This window comes from Branchiostoma lanceolatum, chromosome 19 (genome assembly GCF_035083965.1).
Source record: "Branchiostoma lanceolatum isolate klBraLanc5 chromosome 19, klBraLanc5.hap2, whole genome shotgun sequence".
NCBI lineage: Eukaryota > Metazoa > Chordata > Leptocardii > Amphioxiformes > Branchiostomatidae > Branchiostoma > Branchiostoma lanceolatum.
This window is the reverse complement of record NC_089740.1, coordinates 9,070,474-9,091,021: the sequence shown is the minus strand read 5'-3', so window position 1 is coordinate 9,091,021 and position 20,548 is coordinate 9,070,474. Positions and strand designations below refer to the sequence as shown.

General features: G+C 43.3%; 2 protein-coding genes across 2 annotated transcripts; one reads left to right on the top strand and one right to left on the bottom strand.

Annotated features, from left to right (window-relative positions):
* Positions 1-2,924: 2,924 nt before the first annotated feature.
* LOC136425975 (neurocalcin homolog) lies at positions 2,925-19,743 on the top strand (the record flags this gene model as incomplete). The annotated part of the gene is made up of 3 exons (XM_066414892.1): positions 2,925-3,200; positions 9,081-9,272; positions 19,215-19,743. Coding segments are annotated over 3 exons (873 nt in total), but the record flags the coding sequence as incomplete, so codon positions are not given.
* LOC136425804 (ryncolin-1-like) lies at positions 10,917-12,713 on the bottom strand. Its single transcript, XM_066414747.1, has 3 exons — positions 12,589-12,713; positions 12,068-12,225; positions 10,917-11,661 (listed from the first exon to the last, which is right to left on the bottom strand). Exons 1-3 carry the CDS (start codon positions 12,711-12,713, stop codon positions 11,003-11,005), a joined length of 942 nt encoding a protein of 313 aa, XP_066270844.1. The 3' UTR covers positions 10,917-11,002.
* Positions 19,744-20,548: the final 805 nt, after the last annotated feature.

Below are 20,548 nucleotides of genomic sequence, written 5' to 3'. Positions count from 1 at the left end.
TTTTTAAGCGTTTTTGAAGGTAAAAGTTATAACTTCAGAGAAGGACAAAGTGCTTGAGGTCCGCGACAAAACGGGAAATCCCCCACGTGAGCGCTCCCGCTCGGTTATCGGTCTCCTACAGGCGTGCGGTAACGCGCTTAACCGCCGGGATGACAGGAAGGTTTACGGCAACGTGAGTCAACTTTAACCCCCTCACAAACGTCTCCCGCTGTTCAAAGCAGATCTGGACCCTGAGAAAAATATTTCAGACATATATATATACCCCCAGGGTAACGTAAGACAGACATATCGGTACATGAAATACCAACGACTGGGTTATACGTTTGCCGTCTCTAAGTCTTTGAGTTGAGGTTTACGACTTTTAATGGGTGTACCGGTCATGTTGTAACCATAAATATCATTCACCGCACCATAAAAGTAAAGATAGGCAGTCCACAGTGACCATGACATTGCTACAAAGGAGACGTGAGACCAGAGGTAAATTAAAACTAAAGGTAAGTACCAGCAGAAACGTTCGTAGCTATGTGAAGGGCATAATGAATATGGGCCTATGAAGAAAGGTATAAAAGAAAACACGTTATTTCAAAATTATGTGAAATCTATCTGTACCTGCAGTAGCTTGTTATTGACATTTTTCTTTGTGACTTTGCAAATCTGATCATTTATACCGAAAAAATGTAAAAGGATATTTCAGTGTACTTCTGCCGCCCATTTCTGACCATTGCTAATTAACCTAAACACCAAATCGGAGATCTCATACCTACGTGAAATATTTCTAGTCTTGTGAATTTTTTTATTCATTTTTGGGAACTTTCTGTCCACTGATTCTGTCCACATTATCTTCCCCACTGGCTCCCATTAGGCAAAAGACATGCATGTTGCAGGAGATTTAAGACAGAAAGTAAGATGACGTATTGAAGGACCTTTTGAGGACCTTTGACCTAACTTCCTGTCAGGATCCCTGACGTGCCTAGCATGTGAAAACTTTGACCTAAAATTTGACCACCGCTTTCTGCCAGTTTGTGGTTATATCATTTTCCACTTCCTGCCACTCTACTGAAAGTGTCGTTTTAAAAATAACTACCAACACACAAGGTTAGAAATGTCCAGGCACACCGATTGCAAAAACACAACCTCCGTCCGATCATGGAAGCTCATCTGTGTTGGTAGTAATCGTAGTACAATGTTTACCTTTCTTCCAACACTTAAGTATACACGGATCAAATTTTCAACGACCACTGTCGCCGTCTTCTTCAGGATCAATAATGACGAATCACTTCCGAACGTACATGGAGGCAATCAGCTAAATCGATGTCCGGAACACGCCGCGAATGTTTACGATGTTTGTAGCGTTTCCACAACGCTATCGGGATTTAGTCCAATTAGACCTGCGGGATTTAGATGTGTTCAGTTTGACACTAACAAACGTGATATGCCGACGCCAATTTCCTGACGAATCCATTAAGTCTTCTGCATTGATGAGGAACATAAAAAGAGGTTGGAACCAATCGTAACAAAGGAAAAATCTTATCAACATCTTCAACGCTCCCAATCCCAATTCCGGAGAAACAGAAATCAATTATAAAATTAGGGCTGTTAGCTCTTTACATGAAAATGAAAATGAAACTTAAAGATAAATGAAATTGCAGCCTTATACGAGCGTAAGTGTATCGGTGTTTTGTACGGCACACATGTACGTGCACTGAAATTATGAATGTTAGATAGTTACTGCAACTTACCTACTCAGTAGAAAGAGTTATAATAGCTAATCATAATACACGTAGATGAAGGTTAGACATCCAGATAATAAGATTCGCCAAAAGTAGTTACGTTAAGCAACTGGATACAATTTTGATATTTCACAATTCAATCCAGCTGGTCGAGTAGCCACTTTTGGCGTAAGCATAATATACTATAAAAAAAAGAATCTACTGATCTCTCGAATTTCACTGTTGAGTGTCATATCATTTACTGTTTCTGCTTTAACCTTCCTCTGCAGTTGGCGAGGGTGACTCACTTCACAGTGGCGGAGGTGAAACAGTGGTACCGACTGTTCCTGACGGACTGTCCGGACATTTACTGATTATTTACTGTTTCTACTTTAACCTCTGCAGCTGGCGAGGGTGACTCACTTCACAGTAGCGGAGGTGAAACAGTGGTACAGACTGTTCCTGACGGACTGTCCGGACATTTACTGGTTATTTACTGTTTCTACTTTAACCTCTGCAGCTGGCGAGGGTGACTCACTTCACAGTAGCGGAGGTGAAACAGTGGTACCGACTGTTCCTGACGGACTGTCCGGACATTTACTGGTTATTTACTGTTTCTGCTTTAATCTTCCTCTGCAGCTGGCGAGGGTGACTCACTTCACAGTAGCGGAGGTGAAACAGTGGTACAGACTGTTCCTGACGGACTGTCCGGACATTTACTGATTATTTACTGTTTCTACTTTAACCTCTGCAGCTGGCGAGGGTGACTCACTTCACAGTAGCGGAGGTGAAACAGTGGTACCGACTGTTCCTGACGGACTGTCCGGACATTTACTGGTTATTTACTGTTTCTGCTTTAATCTTCCTCTGCAGCTGGCGAGGGTGACTCACTTCACAGTGGCGGAAGTGAAACAGTGGTACAGACTGTTCCTGACGGACTGTCCGGACATTTACTGTCTATTTACTGTTTCTGCTTTAACCTCTGCAGTTGGCGAGGGTGACTTACTTCACAGTAGCGGAGGTGAAACAGTGGTACAGACTGTTCCTGACGGACTGTCCGGACATTTACTGGTTATTTACTGTTTCTGCTTTAACCTCTGCAGTTGGCGAGGGTGACTCACTTCACAGTAGCGGAGGTGAAACAGTGGTACAGACTGTTCCTGACGGACTGTCCGGACATTTACTGGTTATTTACTGTTTCTGCTTTAATCTTCCTCTGCAGCTGGCGAGGGTGACTCACTTCACAGTGGCGGAAGTGAAACAGTGGTACAGACTGTTCCTGACGGACTGTCCGGACATTTACTGTTCATTTACTGTTTCTGCCTTAATCTTCCTCTGCAGCTGGCGAGGGTGACTCACTTCACAGTTGCGGAGGTGAAACAGTGGTACCGACTGTTCCTGACGGACTGTCCGGACGGGCAACTGTCAGAGGGTCAGTTCGTCAGCTTCTACTGTAACCACTTTGAGCACGGCGACGCCAAGATTAAAGCAGTGAGTACCGAGATTTTGGAGAATTTCATTAAATGCAAATTAGAGTTTCCTTAATTTCATTCCTTACATCCGATCGATGTCTTCATGAGGGCCTAGTGGATTCCAATACTGTAGTCATTTCGATTGCGGTCCTACTGAAATAAGAGCGATGAGTACCGGTTGTTTTGTTGGAGAATGGGATTTCTTAATTAAACGCAAACTAGAGGTTATTTTATTCGATACGTTGCATCGACTCAATGTCTTCATGAGCGCCTAGCAAGATTCCAATACTGTATGTAGTCACTTCGATTGCGGTCACACTGAAATAAAAGCAGGGTATTTATCTGGTGAATGGTGTTCTTTAATTTGATGTCTTGTAGCCGCCACTACTTTCTTCCTGGCTTAATGACTTCCACCACTGCAGTAACCTCGATTTCGCCAATACCGAAATAATAGCATAGAGAAGTAAGATTTTGCCGCAGAGTTATGTGGTTCGTTTTACGTTAACTTGCTTTACAAGCGTTTGGTCAGCAGCTGTACTGTCTTCGTTAGGCTAAATCATCAGAAGTGGAACCACTTTGATCACTTGCCCGAATCCATGCTTGTTAGCTTCCAACGGTCGCTACCCCCGCAAACAAGATGGATAAATCGATGGGCACGGCAACACTGAGATCAAACAGTGGGTGACACGACTTCGTTGAGGAATTGAAGGTTGCTCAAAGAGAACTCGTTGAATTGACTTCTGTTTGCGCAAACTAGAATTTCTGACTTAGCCAACGTTTCCGCAGCCGCTCTTCTATTGGACCCAGTCACCTATACTGTTGCTTGCCGCAAGGTTGTGAAGGTTAGAAACCCTAGAATATTATTTCCTACCCTGAGACCAGATTTGGGCCGTTAGCCAGTTCCTTTGGCGGCCCAAAGGAACTGGTTAACGACCCGATCTCCAAGCCTGGTTCCCAGGGCACTCATTTCCCAATTGGAATAGCCTACCAACCTTATGAAACAATTAATGGAGCATTTTTTTAATGCTACACACAACGTGCTAGAAGTCTTTTATGAAAACCACAGAAGACAAAGATGGCAAAGACACATCGATGCTGTTATGAGTAAAGAATAACAACATCTTTTGGACGAGAATCGTTCAAACCTAAGAAAACGCCACATCCCTTGGAAAGTTTGGTGAGGTGATTGTACTGCTGCAGGCAACTCTCCTGTCGGTTGCGACGGTAAGGGACTGAAAGCCCGCTTTCTTCATCCATCACCAAGGTTTAATAAAGCTATTAAGGTCCAGAGATTTACCTCTTTGGGAACATTGCGCCCTTCCTGCGCCGGTTATGGACAAAACTGCTTATGGAGACGATCCATCATTGGCTGTAGTTTTTACCGAATCCTGATCCCACAAGAGTCGTTATTTCTTCATTGCGTCCGTTAGACACCTGAGCGTTCATGAAGGCTATCCGTTACGGAGAGAACTCAATGCAAAAGTTATCCAAGACAAGCAACTGAATACTTTTTGTAAATGGTCAGACGTTTCAGACAAAATCCGCGGTATTTCGCCAGCGACTGCTGTCTGAAAGGTCTGATCGTTTACAAATCTATCCAGTTGCTGAATACGTAACTGCTACCATGCGTATCTTACTACCTGAATGTCTCCCGATGTTGTCAATGTACTTAAAGTAGCCATTCCTTCATCTGCCACCATATACTAGTAAAGGCAAATGTAGAGAAGCTGCATAGTGTAAGGTAAGCTTTCTCTGCGCCATAGACATTTTGCTCTCTAGGACGAGATTGTAAGTGGTGGGTATCGGCTCTTCAACCTTCGGTAAGATCTTCAACCTTAACTTGTAGTAATGGATTTTCTCGACGCCTGAATAGTGCGCAAAGTGGAGATTTAAGACCCTCTTTCGACCACTCGGTGTATACCAAGGGAGTCATTAATGTACATACATGACTGATAGTGGGCCTAAAACGTACCCTTAAGGTACGCCATTCTTACGTACTTTCATACATCATATGCATGGAACTCTGGCCCTTATAATGGACTGTAGAAAATAATGGTCAAGACCCGCCTACTTTTCCCCATAAAAATAATTTAACGGCAACTGTAAAATGTGTATTACTCAACAAATCCATTCAAAACCATTATGTTAATATACAATGTTTAGCCAGCGTCGTCACTGATTTATATATTTTGGCACTTAACCTTTAAAATAGATACGCCACTTTCAAGTCGTGTAGACGCTTATCTGTATATCTGATCGTGTCTTTACTTGCCACGAACCGAAGTAACCTTTCACTGTTAATCTCATACAAGATGAATTCTGTTTACAATCATATGTGTCTAACGCAGCCTTAACACCAAAGGATTATAGTTATATTACATGGATAATAATCTCACCGCTGGGATCACCATCAAATCTCATTCGTCATCAATCTGTAGCGATGGAAACGATTGTGTTAATATTCCGTACAGTTTCGGGATTGGGGTATATATTTTATATTGCTTCATATCTCCTCTAGACGACAGTGAGTTATGATGGGTAAAAGCGTGTGTTTGTGGTATATAACGTTGGGTAACCTAAATTCGCGGGGTACTTAAATTCGGGATTTTTCGAAAACGGGGTATTTAGGGATATGTGCTAGATGCAACATAAGTAATACCGCTAGAAATGCAAACCTGCCAGACTTACGTATTCAGAACACTGTCTGAAAAGCTTCGATAAGCATGGATTATAAGGCGACGAGGTCAAAAACTCTCCGTCCCTTATTGGAACAGTCTGAGGACTTCGTGGGAGACTTAAACAACATGGTTGTCGGCTGGTTTATAAGAAAAATGTCACATCCGATTCCTGCTCAACACAATTATTTACAAGACAACTTATTACAATCTCTTTTGCTAACCTGCAACTGGATTCTAAGTGTGATCAATCATCAAAACTCCTCTCTGTTGCTACAACCTACGGCACGTGTATTTTCCCGCCGCCATATTGTTAACCAGAATCCTGTTGTCAAGCAGACGACAAAGGTGTGTGAGGAACACTTTTTTGTCTAAATGCTGCGTGTGATAGTGGACTGAGGAAGATATTTTCCTCAAAGTTTGCTCCTAACACAACAAGGAACACATGGACAAAGTAGTATTACCATTGCTACGGCATCCAGCTAACTTCCCATGAATAATGTAACGTTACACGTTGCCCGATGATGACGATGGGCCGACTTTGAGTGAAGTTCTACCGACTCAACACACGGGTTGTTCCCGAACTGGCCTGATGTGTGCGGTACGGCCGTTTTTTCGTGTATTTTTTTTACTTGGACACGTCTATATCCATAGCACTCTCCTCAAGCCAAGGATGGAACGAATAGCTGCTGTATAAAATGTGATTAGCGGTAAGATATTCAAGACGAATCTTCTCTCCCGAATTAATGTGCCCCCCTGTCCGACAGCACCTTTATTGTGCGTGCGGCGGACGGTAGTTTCAAGTTGAAATATTATGGTGTCAGCACGACTAGAGACAAAATCTACCATATATATGATTAGTGCAAAGATAGTACATGATACTGACAGAATTATAGAAAAAAAGGATGGTTTATTGTTCTGCTAGATTGATTTCAGTCAACCATTATCGGAAAAATCCCGAATTTATGTTACCCAACGTTACCAGGAGACTTTATGTGCAACGATGATTTATCTCGTACTGCAGCTATACTTTATTAAAAGTGAACTATTATCACGAAGCATCAGTTCTACTTCAATATGATCATCTTTTTGCTCGCAGATTAGGCTCAGATCAAATATCTGAACTATTCTATTCTACATCTACTGTATTCTATTCTATTCTATTCTATTTCACTCTATTCTGTTCTAGTCCATTTTTATTCTATTCCGTTCCATTCCATTCCGCTTCATTCAATTCAATTCTATTCCATTCCATTCCATTCTATTCCATTCTATTCTATTCTATTCTATTCTATTTCATTCCATCCTCTTCTATTTTATTTCATTCCAGTTCATTCCAGCTCATTCCATTGCATTCCATTATATTTCATTCCAATACATTTCAATCTATTCTATTCTATCTCATTCAATTCTATTCTGGACTTGTCAATTCTATCTTATCTAATGGGCTTTTCATGACTGTTATTGCTGTGTGTTGTGTACGATGTATGAGTTGACTGTCTGCTTTTGTGTATTTAAGGCAGTCACTGCTGCCCGGCTCCACTACATGTATCATATCGTCACACTTCCTTGAATATGCAAGCGATACAGTATTCTGTGATTGGCATGAAAACGCTCAACACTAATACCACTTAATACTTCCACTATATATAAAATGTATTCATGAGTTTTCTAAGTCCCAGGGTTTAGTTCCAAAGTATTAGCTTCTTTAGTAGGATTTAAGGTTTGGCGTCTTTATCGATTAACAGCAGGCACGGAACGTCATTATGAAAGGGGGAAAACAATGGAGTCAGCGTCTAGTCTTTCCGTCTCTAATCGTAAATTGCAATAAAAACATGCCAAGTATAAGAGAAAATCTTTGATAGAAACCAGTGATAATTATGTCTTTTGCACCGAATACGACTTGCATTTGATATTTTCTTAACTTTCATGCACCCAAACATTTTATGCAACTAAAATGACTGAACGAAGTCCAATACGAACCCATTTTGTTTAGTTCAATAATTTCATCTATTTACTTTTTTGGTGACCATCGCACATACATAACTATAATCAATGTAAGATGATAACAACAACAAAAATCGAAAACAAGGACTTCTCCCGCTGAATTTGCCAACTTAACTTATGAACAAAACGTTGAACATAGAACTGAATCCGTTCACGCAAAACAAAACGGTCTTCACATGATGTACACATAGCCTTTAGACCTCTGGATTACAGCAATCTTCAACAGTTAACGAACCAACTCAAAAAGTCAATTGGTCCCCATGTTAACAGACGTTGAAGGATGTTCAGGATAGTTAGTCCGGGCACGCAGTGTTGATGGATGTGTGTGCCCCTGACGAGGTTCAGGGATTAAGGTATCCTTGATGAAAGACGTCTCCACGCGGTGCGCCTGCCAAAGGCAATTCTTTATAAGCAACATTTCCTCTTGGCATTTGAGCTACTTATCAGAGAGTACGGGGGAACTGCTTTGCTCGTACATGTCTGGGAAAGTCTTGAAAGGAAAAGCAATTCATAGGAAGTTTAGGTTTGAATGTATGATTGATATATGAGTGCGGTCACATTTTCATAGGTCGTTGTACAATAAAATGCACGATGTCAATGCCGTAGAGTTTCCAACCAGACTGACAGAACCAAAGCAACAACGGGCAAGGATATTAGACATCCTTTTCTATAGCATGACAGCTGAATCTTGTACTACACATGTACGAACACACCAAGTTTGCGATCGTATGATGACCCTACGATGAATGTGACCGGGCCCTTAGTAGACAGTCCTATTGTACATGTGATTCCACAGCCAAACCAGTATCATCATATAGTTTATTGAATTGTTATAGGTCAGTAACCTGGCTGTCTTCGCTTCGCTGGCTCGGTGGTTTATTCGTTGGTTATAGGTCATTGACCAGGCTATATCGCTTCGCTCACTCGGTAGTTTATTCGCAGGTTACAAGTCACTGGTCAGTCTCTATCGCTTCATTCACTCGGTAGTTGATGCGGTGGTTACAAGGCATTGATCAGTCTCTATCCCTTTACTCGCTCGGGGATTTATTTGGTGATCATAGACTATCATTAGCAACAGGTCAATGACCCTGGGGTTGCATCGCTTCGCTCTCTCGGTGGCTTATTCAGTGGTTATAGGTCACTGACCAGGCATCATGTCAGTGTAAGCAAATTTGGGTGGGTCATTAACCCTTTAACTTATACATGATATTTTACAGATCCTGGCCAGACGAATCTTCCACACGTTTGACCGCGACGCGAGCGGCTGCGTGGATTTCCGGGAGTTTCTGTGCGGCATGTCCGCCATGCTGCGGGGAACCCCCATGGAGAGACTCAAGTGGGCATTCTGTATCTTCGACCTGAACAGCGACGGGACGGTCAGCAAGAAGGAACTCATCAACGTGCTCACGGTGGGTCAAAACATCAACGTGACTGTGTTTATTTGACTCGCTTGTTGTTATCTCCATAAAAATGGAGATATAGTTTTGGGCGTGTGTGTCTGTTTGTGTGTGTTTCCGGATTTTTGTAATCAGCATAAATCAAGAATCTCTGGGCGGATTATGATGACATTTGGTATGTGGGTAAGTGTTGGGAAGATAAAGGTCAAGGTTGATTTTGGGCTCCCTAGTATGTGACCTTGGTATTGCAGCAGAACTTCCTTTTTTTCATCCTTTGACCTTGACGTGCTATGGTCTTGATTTTTTGGTGGCAGGTAGCTTGTAATGTAAAGAAGAAGTGGTGTAGGTTTGGGCCCCCTAGCAGCTTGTTTGTTTATTGCAAAGCCAAGCTGATTCCGTGAATGAGATTTAAAAATCACTGGATAACCGCATATATGACAATACTTAACGTTTGGGACCGCACTGTTAGCAACACCTAGTCTGCAGTGTGGGATGGGACCAGTCAGTATTGCCCAGAGAAAGGCGACAGACGGCCACCGAAACGTCGGCTCGTAAGCAATTGGCATAACTCAAATTTCGAGCATACACACGTGTACACACACACACACACACACACACACACACACACACACACGCACACACACACACACACGCACAACCACACACGCACATGCGCACAGATATGGTCATACGAGCACAGTGAATGGTAGTCAAAGTAAACACATCGGAAACAAGTTGACTCCACTGCGTGCTTTATCTTTATTAATGCTTGATATCAATATTAGCATTACAATGACTGAAAACCATGGAAACACACCCGTTACAACAGTCAACACTTCTCCGACAGTCTTTCCTGTAATCCTGTTTAATATCAGAAAACATCAGGCATACTCCCGACAACTATTAGAATTCCAAGCACTTCAGTTTCTGTCATGTGCTAAAGCACATTATGTCTGAGACCTTCGGAATGCAATAACACAGGACGGATTTACTCATGAAATATGTTAGCCATCAAGCAAGATGGAGAGAAAAATATTTCCAATTTCCAAGTAAATTGGTCTACCACAACGCTTTCACTTTGTACGTGATGAAGAAGTCTACCAAAGCAGAACGGTGTATACGGTAGCGAAACATTTCCCAGCATCTAAATACCGGTCGTACATAGAACACAGTGTGGTCAGATAGCTCTCTAAAAAAAAAAATTTAGAAAAGAGAACAACATTTTCAAACCCTAGAAGTTACTAGGGATATTCAGCTTCTACGGCGATCGCTGAGCAACGGTACAGCGACCAAAACTGGATTTGTGTATCCCTTGATTTCATAATTGGAATATGATGCAAGATGTAAAGTAATTTAAAAGACAGCAAAACCCCACAAAATGTCAGAAAATTTGTAGTTTATCCATGAAATTTGTTGAGCTATCTGTAAAATCTTCGGTCGCTCAGCGGTCGCAGCGAGGTCGCAGCCTCTAGTAAAAACAGGGTGTAAATGACAATGTGGCTATACATTGTACCACAGAAGGCAAAGGGTACAGGTACACGGTCACTTTCGTCGTTTTTGTCGTAGAATTTCAGCAAAGCTGTGAAAGAATCGGTCGTTGACAAGGGTCCACGACAACCTCACAAGACAGCTGCATGTTGTACGACATGTCTACAACTCTACGCCCATAATTTAGCGTAGTTGTCAACCTATCGTATGACGAAGGTGACCATGCCCTGACTTCAGAAATCTCGAAACAACATCTATGTAACGTTAGGTGCGATCCTCATCTCAACAAACTTCAGTAAGCGGAACTTAGATCCGTATGTTTTCCTTCGGGACCACCTGATAGCATCGAGGATCATGGTGGTTTTGGTCGGCGCGGTTTGCGGGGTGTGGTACACACCGTTCAGGTTGCCGGAATACGAGGTGTATAGCCACCCCGCGGTTCTAAACTTACTGGCTATCTTGGTCTTGCTGTCCCTGTCCCTTGTGATGAAGGGCTTACCCTTGAGTCGCAAGAAAGCGGTGCCGGCGGTTCCGCTGTAGCCGGCCGCCTCCGTCATCTTGTAGGCCGAGGCTTCGTCTGCGATGGAGAAGATCTTGTACTGGGCGTAGGTCGCTTTCCCGTCAAACGTCTCCAAGTCCACCCTCAGCTTGTACTCAGCCTGGTTGGTCAGCAGGTGGATGTTGTCGTTGCCGAGCCAGAACTCCGTGGTCGGGTCGCCGAAGCCGCGCTTGTACTCGGCCCAGGTGCGGAAGAAGTCGACGGAGCCGTCCTGACGCCGCTGGAGCACGGTCCAGCCTTCACCACCTGCCATGCGACAGTAGGCGGGGACGGTTCGGTTTGCCCCCGCCGGGCGGATGTTGTACACGCCGCTTATGGCCTTCCCGTTCAACCACTGGAAAATGGCCGAGCAATCTGGAGAAAAAAGCAATCAATACGTTAGCTTTTAAGCTTAAACACTATGACACTATAGGAGTACTACTCTTTTCCACGGTGCCGTTATACATTGCAAAGATAAGCAATCAAATACGTCTAGACCACAATTTACCAGTGCGTCGTCACCCTTTTCAGATAAAATAAAGCGTTTGTATAGTGAGGCTTGTCAATAATATAGCTCAATGAAAATATGATTTTGATCCTAACTTTTGGTGAAATTGCATCTATGCTAGATGCGTAATCGAACGAGTGCTATAATCACTTTTATTGAAATGATGAAAGCTTTGTACATAGCCTGGCATTCAGACATTTTTTTAGCTACAGCCCGTAAGAAGGCTGGGTACGAGTTTATCTTAAATCAGGAGGATATGTTGGCCTTTCCTACCCTTCATCTCCGGAGGTTCGAGGACCCTCTTGGTCTGTTCCAACATCCCTCCGGCTGTCTCCAGGTGCTGTTTCAGCTGCTCGCAGGTGGCTCGGGGCCGCTGCAGGTGCGTCGCGGCCAGAAAACCCGCAGGTGTGCGGAAGGTGTAGCTCCAGGTCCTGAAACAGAAGCGGACACTACTAGTGTCACCAACATTACCAAGTCCTTACTTTTGAACTAAGTTTATTGACTTAACAAATAACGATACATAACTATACGCACAAACAGGCACACACAGACGCACACACACATACACACACACACACAAACGCTAACACACACACACACACGCACACATACACACACACACGCTAACACATACACATACACACGCTAACACACGCACACACACACACACTTTAATGTACCATGATAAATGTATCAGGCACTCAGGAGAGGTAAAAATCAATCGTCTTCCATTTCCCTTCTATCAATATTCCGCATAGTTAGTTCACATTCTAAATAATTCGACAAAAACTCACCCGCTCTTCACGGCAGCGCAGTCTGTAGACCACCCGATGACGTCGCCGGCACCTGCCACGGTCTTGCCGGTACAAAAGATCACTAGACTCACGCACAGAAACTGGACGCAGCGTGCTGTTGCCATGCTGTGCACTGGCCCGACGGCCTTAGCTGCCGACCGACCGGCCCCTGGCAGCGAGAGCTTGTGTGACGCAGGCTAGCTGTGTGTAATGTTTAATACACAACCGCGGTGGCAGCGACGTGATGTAAGCTAGCTTTGCTACGCGTCTTATTAATCGGAGATATGAATATGCACGAACCCACCTGCAACAAACGCGAATTTATGATTTCAGTTATTTCCTTCAATCACAAGCTGGAACGAAGCAAAATGATTAAAGGGTTACGTTCAATCTCCCGCAGGCGTTTGGAAAACACTAAGTACGTCTTTTGTTAATGTTGTAGGTGGTTATACACTTTACCCCTCTGCGGAGTAACGATGTTATTATTACTTTTTTATCAGAAGTAATAAAGTTGTCACTTCACTCTCAAGTGTATTTGTAAGAAGAGGGGAGAATTTTTTCCAGGAAGGGACTAACTATAAATGCTTGCGTCGCCAGTTTCGGCTCTTCATGTCTGTGAATTCTAAAAAAAACACTGTCGAAATGTTTCGTGAATAATTCCTTTTCATTTCAACAACAAAGAAGTAGGTCGCTGACTTTAAGCAGAGCAGAGTCCTAAAGCTGACCCGCACACCTCAGGTCGCAGTCGGCTCGTAAGCAATTGGCATAACTCAAATTTCGAGAATACACACGTGTACACACACACACACACACACACACACACACACACACACACACATACACACACACACACATGTGCACATGTTCATGCCAGCGCATGTAGATCAGTGAGTTGTATTCAAAGTAAACACATCGGAAACAAGTTGACTCATCATGATCAAGGTGCCTTATCTTTATCAATGCTTGATATCAATATTAGCGTTACAATGACTGAAAGCCATGGGAACACTTTTTCACGTAATCCTGATTAATATCAGAAAACATCAGGCATACTCCCGACAACAATTAGAATTCTAAATACTTCAGTTTCTGTGATGTGCTACAGCACATTATGTCTGAGACCTACGGAATGCAATAACACAGGACGGATTTACTCATGAAATATGTTAGCCATCAAGAGAAAAATATTTCCAATTTCCAAGTAAATTGGTCTACCACAACGCTTTCACTTTGTGCGTGATGAAGAAGTCTACCAAAGCAGAACGGTGTATACGGTAGCGAAACATTCTCCCAGCATCTAAATACTGGTCGTTCATTTACATAGTGTAGCCACTGTATGCAGATAGCTCCCTAAAAAAAAAAAAATTTGAAACTCTAGAAGTTACTAGGGATATTCTGCTTCTTCGCGATCGCTGAGCAACGGTACAGCGACCAACACTGGATTTTTGTATACCTTGATTTTATAGTGGAATATGATGCAAGATTTAAATGGGTAATTTAACAGACAGTAAAACCCCACAAAATGTCAGAAAATGTGTAGTTTATCCATGAAATTTGTTGAGCTATCTGTAAAATCTTTGGTCGCTGAGTGGTCGCAGCATGGTCGCAGCCTCTAGTAAAAACAGATTGTAAGTGACAATGTGGCTATACATTGTACTACAGAAGGCAAAGGGTACAGGTACACGGTCACTTTCGTCGTTTTTGTCGTAGAATTTCAGCAAAGCTGTGAAAGAATCGGTCGTTGACAAGGATCCACGACAACCTCACAAGACAGCTGCATGTTGTACAACACGTCTACGAACATGATTTAGTGTAGTTGTCAACCAATCGTATGACGAAAGTGACCATACCCTGACGTCAAAAATCTCGAAACAACATTTATGTATTGTTAGGGGCGATCCTCATCTCAACAAACTTCACTAAGGGGAACTTAAATCTGTTCGTGTACCACCTCATTCCGGATAACCCTTTGGTTTTGGTCGGCGCGGTTTGCGGAGTGTAGTACTCGCCGTTCAGGTTGCCTACAGTCCACCTGTATAGCCACCCCGCGGTTCTAAACTTACTGGCTATCTTGGTCTTGCTGTCCCTGTCCCTTGTGATAAAGGGATTACCCTTGAGTCGCAAGAAAGCGTTGCCGGCGGTTCCGCTGTAGCCGGCCGCCTCCGTCATCTTGTAGGCCGAGGCTTCGTCTGCGATGGAGAAGATCCTGTACTGGGCGTAGGTCGCTTTCCCGTCACACGTCTCCAAGTCCACCCTCAGCTTGTACCCAGCCTGGTTGGTCAGGAGGTGGATGTTGTCGTTGCCGAGCCAGAACTCCGTGGCCGGGTCGCCGAAGGCGCGCTTGTACTCGGCCCAGGTGCGGAAGAAGTCGACGGAGCCGTCCTGACGCCGCTGTAGCACGGTCCAGCCTTCACCACCTGCCATGCGACAGTAGGCGGGGACGGTTCGGTTTGCCCCCGCCGGGCGGATGTTGTACACGCCGCTTATGGCCTTCCCGTTCAACCAATGGAAAATGGCCGAGCAATCTGGAGAACAAAGCAATCAATACGTTAGCTTTCAAGCTTAAACACTATGACACTATAGGAGTACTACCCTTTTCCACGGTGCCGTTATACATTGCAAAGATAAGCAATCAAATACATCTAGAACACAATTTACCAGTGCGTCGTCACCCTTTCCAGATAAAATAAAGCGTTTGTATAGTGAGGATTGTCAATAAAATAGCTCAATAAAAATATGATTTTGGTCCTAACTTTTGGTGTAATCAAACGAGTGCTACAATCACTTTTATTGAAATGATGAAAGCTTTGTACATAGCCTGGCATCCAAGCTTTTTTAGCTTTAGCCCGTAAGAGTACGAGTCTATCTTGCATCAGGAGGATATGTTGGCCTTTCCTACCCTTCATCTCCGGAGGTTCGAGGACCATCTGGGTCTGTTCCAACATCCCTCCGGCTGTCTCCAGGTGCTGTTTCAGCTGCTCGCAGGTGGCTCGGGGCCGCTGCAGATGCGTCGCGGCCAGAAAACCCGCAGGTGTGCGGAAGGTGTAGCTCCAAGTCCTGAAACAGAGGCGAACAGTGGTGTCGTAATTAAGTTGACCCGGTTTACAATATGACTAGATCATAACGTTCGAATTTATTTTCGTGACTGAACAAATAATGATAAATGATTCAATACAAACACACACAAACAGACAGACAGACATGCACACGCACGCACACACAGATACTCACACATACATACATATAAACAAACATACACATACGCACACACACGCGCGCGCGCGCACACACAAATACACAAACACACACACACATCCACATACACGTGGACACCGAGACACGCATAGTTATCAATATTCTCGACAGTTCTAAATGCTTCTATAAAACTCACCCGCTTTTCACAGCAGCACAGTCTGTGGGCAAGCCGCCTTTCTCCCCGATGACATCACTGGCACCTGCCACGATCTTGTCGGTACAAAAGATCACTAGACTCGCGCACAGAAGCTGAACGCAGCGTACTGTCGCCATGCTGTGCACTGGCCTGACGGTCTGACAGGACCCTGACAGCGAGAGATTGTGTGGTACAGGCTGGCTGTGTGCTTATTTTGAGCGGATGTTAAATAACCAACCGCGGTGGCGGCGACGCGATGTAAGGTAGCTTTGCTACGCGTCTTATTAATCGGAGATATGAATATTCACAAATCCGCCTGCAACAAACGCGAATTTATGATTTCAGTTATTTCCTTCAATCACAGGCTGGAACGACGCAAAGTGATCAAAGGGTTTCGCCGTTTCAATCTCCCGCGGGCGTTTGGAAAACACCAAGTACGTCTTTTGTTAATGTTGTAGGTGGCTATACACTTTACCCCTCTGCGGAGTAACGATGTTATTATTACTTTTTTTATCAGAAGTAATAAAATTGTCACTTCACTTTCAAGTATATTTGTAAGAAGAGGTGAGAATTTTTTCCAGGAAGGGACTAACTAGAAATGCTTGGGTCGTTTTCGGCTTTTCATGTTTGTGAATCCTAAAAAAAAACACTGTCAAAATGTTGCGTGAATAATTCCTTTTCATTTCAACAACAAAGAAGTAGGTCATTGACTTTAAGCAGAGTAGAGTCCTAAAGCTGACCCGCACACCTTAGGTCGCAGTTTTAACAAGCCTGCTGATCCTTAGTGCCTATTTATCATATCAACCAGGCTAAAGAACAAATTTCACGATGGAAACACTGCTCTCTAATAACGTGGCTTTCTTTAACCAACAAAATATGGGCTTGTCAAGGTTTTAAATCATCAGTAAGGCACTTTACCACAGAGTGGTGTCAAAATGTTTGCTGTTTTGATGAAGGAGTTTGTTGTTAACGAGCTCTCCGGGCACCTCTGGCAACAAGAGTACATGGCTGACTCGGCAAACCTCTCGCACTTAGACAATCCCTTAAGACTGACTGTACCGAACGCCTGCAGCACTCCATGGAAATACAGACACCCACACGCCAATATTAAACAGCACTCGGGGGTTCAAAGTTCAACACGGGTGGTTTAGATTGTCGTGCCACATAAAATCTGGAAGAGAAAGCTTGTTACAGCAATAAAAGTGACAAAACAAGAGACGATATGAAAGAGAGTGATTTATTTTTTTGCGTTGATGGTTACGCTGTGGTCTGTGCGACACTCGTAAAATCAAAATGAAAAATGTGTCGTTATATGTTCATTAGTTAGTTGATATATTTGATACTAATCCGCGATCTTTAATCTGTTGAATGAAATTCCTTAATTCCTATAGTCCCAAACTTAATATAATTTTTCTGATTTTTGTATCACTGTTTACTCATATTCTATAGACTGTTACAGAAGATTGAGCAAACGTTTGTTTGTTTAATTTGTTTTTTCGCATAATCAATAAATCTGCTTTAAGGCATAAAACACCAGTTTTGTACAATAAGGAAGAACAAGCTAGGTAAGACCGGACTGTAAGGTTTGATCCAAGCACGTCCTACTCTTTTCAATAATAGTGTAGTGGATTCGTCATGTTGCTCTACTCAAACACGTTACCTCCAGCTTGGCGTCCCATCCGAGATTACGTCTCTAACCAGGGCCAGGTACGCCTCTTAACCTGTGGGAATAGGTGCTAAGTTCTTTTCCCAATTGCATAACCTTCGTGCCCGCTAGGGATTGAAACTAAGAACCTTTAGATTCTAAGTCAATATTCCGAACCACAGCACCACAGTGCCGCCTACTTACCATCCTCTAGACACTTTAACATTTTGTGAAGTGCTGCAAAAAATCTTATTGAAATGTCGGGGGTTGATGAAACGACCTTCAATGGGATAGTGAAAGCAAAAGGTGTCGTCCCTGTTGAGTAGAGATGCATTGGAAGGTGCGAAAAGGACTCCTAGTGAAAATGCGTCGGGTGTCTTGGGGGGAGGGGGCTTCTAATATAACGAAGTGTTGTGTCAGAGACCTTCAGCACTTTTTGTGATCCATGTCTGCGATGATAAATGACTTTTAGACTATCATTGAAAGGGCAATCAATCATAGATTTTAACGAGCTAATTCATCCATAACAATGCCATCGGAAGAAATCCAACTGCTTTAGTTATTGAGGGAAACGGTGTCAAACTACCTACCAGAGCAATCAATAGATACAAAGTAACAAGGGCAGGAATTTTGTGAAAAGTCTATTCCTATGTTTCTTGGAAACGATGCATGTGTGTGTGTTTGTGTGTGTGTTTGTGTGTGTGTGTGTGTGTGTGTGTGTGTGTGTGTGTCTGTGTGTGTGTGTGTATGTGCGTCTGTGTTAAAATCATGGCTGATCATTGACAAGACTGCTAACTGGACAACTACCATACTCTTTCCAATAAGTCCCGAGTACTGATCAGTTAAAGAAGTTAGGTACCATTTATAAAGTCGGGGTTGTATGCGATCGAGCACTCTACCCACTAGGCTGATGCACTGGCCGTGTATCGACATTCATTACCCCTTCCATTACACCACGTTCTCTGTACGTTACATCTACATTACCCCAAGCATGGCATTTGCAAAAAGCTAGGGGGAAAACTCTAACTCTAAAAGACTCCCAGCAGGCGTGGGTACCTAATGGAGCCATTTCGAGTATGGCGGACGATTCAGTTTGGACGCACTCAAAATGGCAAAGGGGCACCAGAAGGCAGTAGCAGAATGTCAGAATGTTAGAGAGCTATCAGTACGGAAGTTGCAGTCGTGTGACTATAGGATATTTGTTATAACTTCAAACGTTGCTGCTATATGTGAGCTTGTCACACGACTCTGTTGGATGGGGTTATAAAAAGGTTAAGGTAAATGTAGTCCCGTAGCGTTTTAGAGGGCGTAGGGGCGGTGGGCCGTTATCCTCTGTGTCTGCATGTAGGGGGCTATAGATAACAACCCACCTTGTCGGAAGGTGGTGCCCATCCCTCTCCGTCTGCTGCCTTTCAACTCCTCAAAGTATCAAACTTGCGTGAAGTGAGGAACGTCGTGCAAAGTGTCTTTGCAAAGGACACAACGTCTAGCCGGGAATGCCAAGAATCGAATCCATGAATCGAACATAACACACACAGAACAAAATATCACACAGACTGAAAACACTAACATGTCTTTTTTATTTTGCAGTTTCTTCAGGACATCCGACTCCCTCAAGAAACCAACATCGACGAACTGCTGCAGGCCCAGGAACGTCGGGAACGAGAGGACCACATCCAGGACGTGACAGAGAAGATTTTCGAACGTCTTGACAGCGACCAAGACGGGTTTCTCATTCTGCGGGAGTTTATCGAGGGTCTGAGAAGAGACCCAGGTCTTCTACAGATCGTGAACGGCTCTACAGACAGTTGTCATGACAACAATCTCACGCAAGGACCAATGAGTGAAGAGCAGACTGATAGCACGCATGCGCTGTGCGAAGAGGTGGAGAAGGGTTGCTATGACGACCAGGCGGCATCCAATGGACTTATGTATGGGCTGTCAAATATGGAAAAGGAAGATGACGACTCCACATATTCTGACACGGAAAAGTGACAAATCACCATGAATAACTTTCTGTCAAAAGATGTTGTTGTCATCAGCAAATTTGTACCTGAAGCGCTGTGGACGTACAATTCGTATAGCTGTAGTTCCTAACTTTCCGTAATATAACTGTGAGATAGTAATTTCCCTATAGTCCTTGTACAGAGATATATACAAGCTGTTATTTGGAAACGCATCAAGGCCCAGAACTATGTACATCGCTCAGTGGTCAAAATGGTCAAAGCGTCAATGCGTATTCTGTTTGCTTTTGTCAAACGGGCTTTCAAATGACTTTCATACTCATTCAAGTGGATTTGGAGAAAGATATGCACAGAAATGTGTCTAAATGCTCAGTGAAAAAGCTTGTGAAAGTAGGAACATATATTACTACTTGTCAGTTTAAAAAAAGAGATTTTAAAACAAATCCCGAAAGTGAATAGGCAGAAAGTAAAATGCATAGAGCGATTGCCAACATTGTCACAACAAGAATACATAGCAAGAACTTGATTTGCTGGCCTCAAAGTAGGGTTTCACGGGATTTACTCAGAGTGAATTTGGAGACAGTTTATTTCACGTAACTGCACCCATAGATTATTCCTTTGTGTGGATTATCACAAAGCAGAAATATATGACTTTGATTTGCTCGTCGCGACAAAGGATTTAGGAGGATAGTCTTACTGTGAATTTTGAAACAGTTCAATGCACAGTATTACTCAGTTGTCAAAGACTGTCAAAACAGGAATACGTGAATTTGATATCCTTGGCTCAAAGATGGTTTCAAAGGATTTGCCTATAGGTTCAATGCACTCAATGCATAAAAGAGCTATATCTATAGTGGTCTTGTGGCTACAATGAGAAAACATGAATACGTGAATTTGATATCGTTGGCTCAAAGAAGGTTTCAAAGGATTTGCTTACTGGTTTAATGTACTCAATCCATA